Source organism: Stegastes partitus, unplaced genomic scaffold (assembly GCF_000690725.1).
Source record: "Stegastes partitus isolate 25-593 unplaced genomic scaffold, Stegastes_partitus-1.0.2 Scaffold2624, whole genome shotgun sequence".
NCBI classification, from domain to species: domain Eukaryota; kingdom Metazoa; phylum Chordata; class Actinopteri; family Pomacentridae; genus Stegastes; species Stegastes partitus.
The window spans coordinates 1-4,364 of record NW_007580355.1 but is presented as its reverse complement, the minus strand read 5'-3'; the positions used below and the strand labels follow the sequence as shown (position 1 = coordinate 4,364).

Here is a 4,364-nt window from a genome sequence, read left to right as displayed (position 1 = left end):
GACACAAAACCAGCTCAAGTCCAATCTCAAGCACACAGCTCTGGAAGCAGTAGGACAGTTTGTTGTAGTTGTTACTGGGAGCCCAGTCAGTGGAAGATAAATAGATGGTGGCCTCCACAGCAGCCTTTAAGTTATGTCAGCTAACCAAATGTTCTTTGGCATCTCTGCAGGCCATCCTGTCCCACATGCGCGTGGAGTGCAAATGTCACGGCGTGTCAGGCTCCTGTGAAGTAAAGACCTGCTGGAAAGCCATGCCACCCTTCCGCAAAGTGGGCAACGTCATCAAAGAGAAGTTCGACGGCGCCACTGAGGTGGAGCAGCGTAAAATGGGCACGTCCAAGGTCCTGGTGCCCCGCAATTCCCAGTTCAAACCTCACACAGATGAAGATCTGGTCTACCTGGACCCCAGTCCGGATTTCTGCGAATACGATCCACGCACACCGGGCATGCTGGGCACTGTTGGCCGTCAGTGTAACAGAACCTCAAAGGCCATCGACGGCTGCGAGCTGATGTGCTGCGGCCGCGGATTCCAGACGCAGGAGGTGGAGGTGGTGGACAGGTGCAGCTGTAAGTTCCACTGGTGCTGTTACGTCAAATGCAAACAGTGCCGCAAAATCGTGGAGATTCACACGTGCCGGTGATGGGGGTCGGGACACAGAGGGCACTGCTGATGGACAAAAACAAATGCCCCACACTCCTGCTCGATTAAAGGCTAGAGGGAGAAAGGAGGACTTGTGTTGCTCCCTCTTCTGCGGCTTGAAACCACCTCACCCTCCTACTACTGGTCAGCAGAAACAGACTGAGTGGCTGAGAGGTCCGACATCATTCATTTTATGCCACCGTAATGGATATCACTAGAATAGGCATGGGATTTCCTACAAAGCTACAGAGTCTGTTTGTTTCTTCTCAAGTAGAGAGTATCTTTCACTTCCTGTCTCCCTCCCTCACGCTCATATTTGGTTTGTCATTGATGCTTCTTATTTTTGTAATGTTTAACTTATTTGTTGAAACTGAGGCGATTGACAGGGGCGGTCGTAGAAGGAGGGGCAGGCGAGCGGAGATGATAAGGGACAAACTGGACCCATGGATGGGCAGATGGGGGGCCGGGGTTTAAAGGGGTTGGGGTGGGGTCAGGAGGAGGGCTGCTCGCCCTCGGTCCTTGCTGCTGCTGCTGCTGCTGCTTTGGGGACTCACTCGGAGTGCTGGATGTCAAAAAGGGAGACGATGGGAGAGGACGGACTCAAACAACAAAGAGGAACACGTCGCAGATGCACTTTCTGCGATTTGCTTTCCAAGTGTGTACGTGGCTGTGCTGTGCTGAGGTTCAGTGACCGTCGAGACGTTTATTTTGCCCCCTGCAATGCCCTGATGCTGCTCCACTCACACACGCTCACTGTCTTTGTTTTTTTTTTTGTCAGAGGGAGGATGATGATGGACAGGTCAAAGCCACTGTCAGCTCCTGTCTGTTTTTTTTTTCCCTGGAGGCCCTTAGCACTGGCAGGTGATGGGCATCAGACAAACAAAACACACATACCCAGCAAACATTGCTCCGAAACAACACCCGTATTCACCCACAGCTGCTACCTGCAACGTAAAAAACCAGAAACCTCACAATCCAAAACTGTTTCCAGATCAGATTTAATATGAGTTGTTGTTATTTTAGAACATCATATTGAGAAAGTCTTGTGTGCTCATTTGGATTGACGTTGATCCTGGCCTCCTCCTGCCTGCATGTTGCCACTGCCAAACGCTAGTTGGCTTAATGCAAACACCAGTAAACACAAAGTGACATGCATGCACCAGCAAACACACACAATGTAAACACACACACACACACACACACACACACACACACACACACAAAGGGGTCTGCCAGAGGGTTGCCAAGCATGTACATCATGCATGATGACTGAAGCACTTTCTCTCCAAGCGCACATAGAGCCCTGCCCCACAGCAACAAACACCCAACCACATGTTTAGTTTGCCCCGTTTCTCTTGTACACGCACACACAGCCAGTTTCCCATGCCACTGTCAGGACTCTATTGTTGTCTTGTACCATCACCATAAAGCCAAGCTTTCCTATAATAACGTGCTATCATTATAGAAACATACTGTAGATCTGTAAAGACTTATACACTGAAGAAGACTATACTGCCTATGAATGTATGTTAATACGGAATATATGCTGTGTCGAAAATGACTGGTGTCACTTCTTTCAAAAGCGTGTGTGTGTTCATGTGTGTGTGTGTGTGTGAAATAGAAAGAATGCCACAATGTTGCCCAAAAAGTAAAAAAAAAAAAAAAAAGAAATAACATGAGAGGACAAAAAGATGGAAAGTGAAACAGAGCAGATCCTATTCCACCACCAGGCCATGAGATCCACACACACACACACACACACACACAACCCTGCTGACAGACATACACATATTTCAATAAAATCGTCCATTTCCTGTGTCTTTCAGCTGCGTTATTATGTGGCCACGGTTTGCACCGTGCAGCATTCTGTGTGTGTGTGCAGCACATTACACCCCGAGGTCCTTCCCTGCACCCTTGACACCTATAAATACAATTTATGCACCATATATCAGCGCATACAGTATATCAACCAGAGATAGATGGAGGTGTTTCCCGCGGCACTGAGATCCTGGTAGTCTGGTTTTGGGAAGAACCAAGAGCGGCCGCTCGGGTTTCAGCAACTGCCTGATTGGGTTTGAGGTTGAAGAAGGAGCGGAGGCAGGAACACCAGGCTAGAACAGGGATTAGGGCGAAATGCAGACCACATGGCACAAGCTTTTTCCCTCCTTCTGTCTCTATCAATATCATACTGCCTCCCACCCTTCCCACTCCGGCTTTCGCGCTCTTTCTCCTGCAATATCTTTGACTTACGCTGGTTCCAGTCGGCTCCCCCTCAGCAGAAAGTGTAACTCTAACCATTCCTGGTCTGCGACATGCGGAGATCTGTCCTTCATTAAGCCACCGTGATGGCCTAGATGAGGTGGGGGGGCGGCGGTGGGAGCGCTGATTGGGAATGTATGCAAGCTTCAGTCTGTCAGACAGCCAGATGTACAGTCAGTCAGTCAGAGAGCTCTAATACTTGTTGTAGTTTGCGGCAGTTGCGGCGGAGACAGGAGGGATTTACCACTTTGTGTATGCGTGTCAAAATAAGATGCAACAAATCTGGGTTATGAGGGCTGATGTTAATATATTAGGTTGAAACTAACACCTCAGCAAATATCATAGCTTGGATTCTGGGCTAATACCTTACATCCATATAGATAACTAATAACAAAAATGATTCTTCTTGTACACACACCTCCACTAGACATCCATCTGGAGGACTATTTAGTACTGAAACTGCTCCATCACCACTGTCATGTCTCACATATATCTTTTTATAAAGGGGTTAGTCTTTGGCAAACATTTTTTACGAGTTGATAAAAACATAATATTTGTGTTGAATGCTGGACAGTCAGGGGTTTTGCTGGTAAAGCTGTACATGATCTGCTAAGACTGCTCGCTTAAGGTGGCTAATGTTAGCAAATCTTAGGCAAAAAATTGCTATTTAACATTGCTGAGATGAATCACCCAGAAATTACAGTTATCCTTTAATCATCATGTGTGGCCACATCAAGGAATCCTACCAGTGACTAGAACAAGGCCGGGCTGAAGGACAGCGCAGAGGTTTTCATCGTGGCAGCACAAGAACAGGCCCCGAGCACCAGATCCATATGTGATAGTCATAGTATACAGATATGACGAGAGCCTTTCCCCTTTTTACTATATAGTTCCACAATTAAATGTGTCCAGTCCATGCAGCTCATTTAATAGATACCAGAATGTACGTTGCAGGATTCAACAGCTGACACAAATATAAATTATGAATAAGTGTCAGACATAAAAATGTAATGCAGAATGCTGTTTGTGTTTTATATAAGTAGTGAGCAGTGAACGAGTAGACAGGTGCGCTCGTGGGATTTGCTGTTCACATTCTAAGTCAAATGGACATCATGTGCACCTTTTGCAAACTCTTATTTTTACACAGACTTGGCATCAGACTTTGTCAAAGGCTGCTCAAAAACAGAGACACATTTTATGAATCTATACGTATGAAGTAAAGTGAGACACTGGGTAAGGATTTGTTTTTGGTTACACATAAATGGGATTAAATCAGTGTGATTTTCAGAGAGAACGGCACAGCTTCATCTCTCTGCAGCCACAGTGTCAGCATGATTGTTAAATAGCATATTATCTGACTTAAGCCTACTACTTCTGCGGCAAACTTCTTTTTTATTCATCCTTCCTTTTCGCTAACTGCATGTTTCAGTTTTCAAAACTGTCTTCCCTAAAGACACAACAATCT

General features: G+C 46.3%; 1 protein-coding gene across 1 annotated transcript in view; it reads left to right on the top strand.

Moving 5' to 3' along the window:
• wnt4 (wingless-type MMTV integration site family, member 4) overlaps nt 1–2,201 on the top strand; it is a 27,780-nt gene extending 25,579 nt beyond the window's left edge. The window contains exon 6 of the mRNA XM_008305787.1: nt 171–2,201. Within this exon, the coding sequence (XP_008304009.1) occupies nt 171–641 (471 nt within the window). The 3' untranslated portion in view covers nt 642–2,201. The remainder of the gene's footprint in view (nt 1–170) is intronic.
• The last annotated feature ends 2,163 nt before the right edge of the window (nt 2,202–4,364 follow it).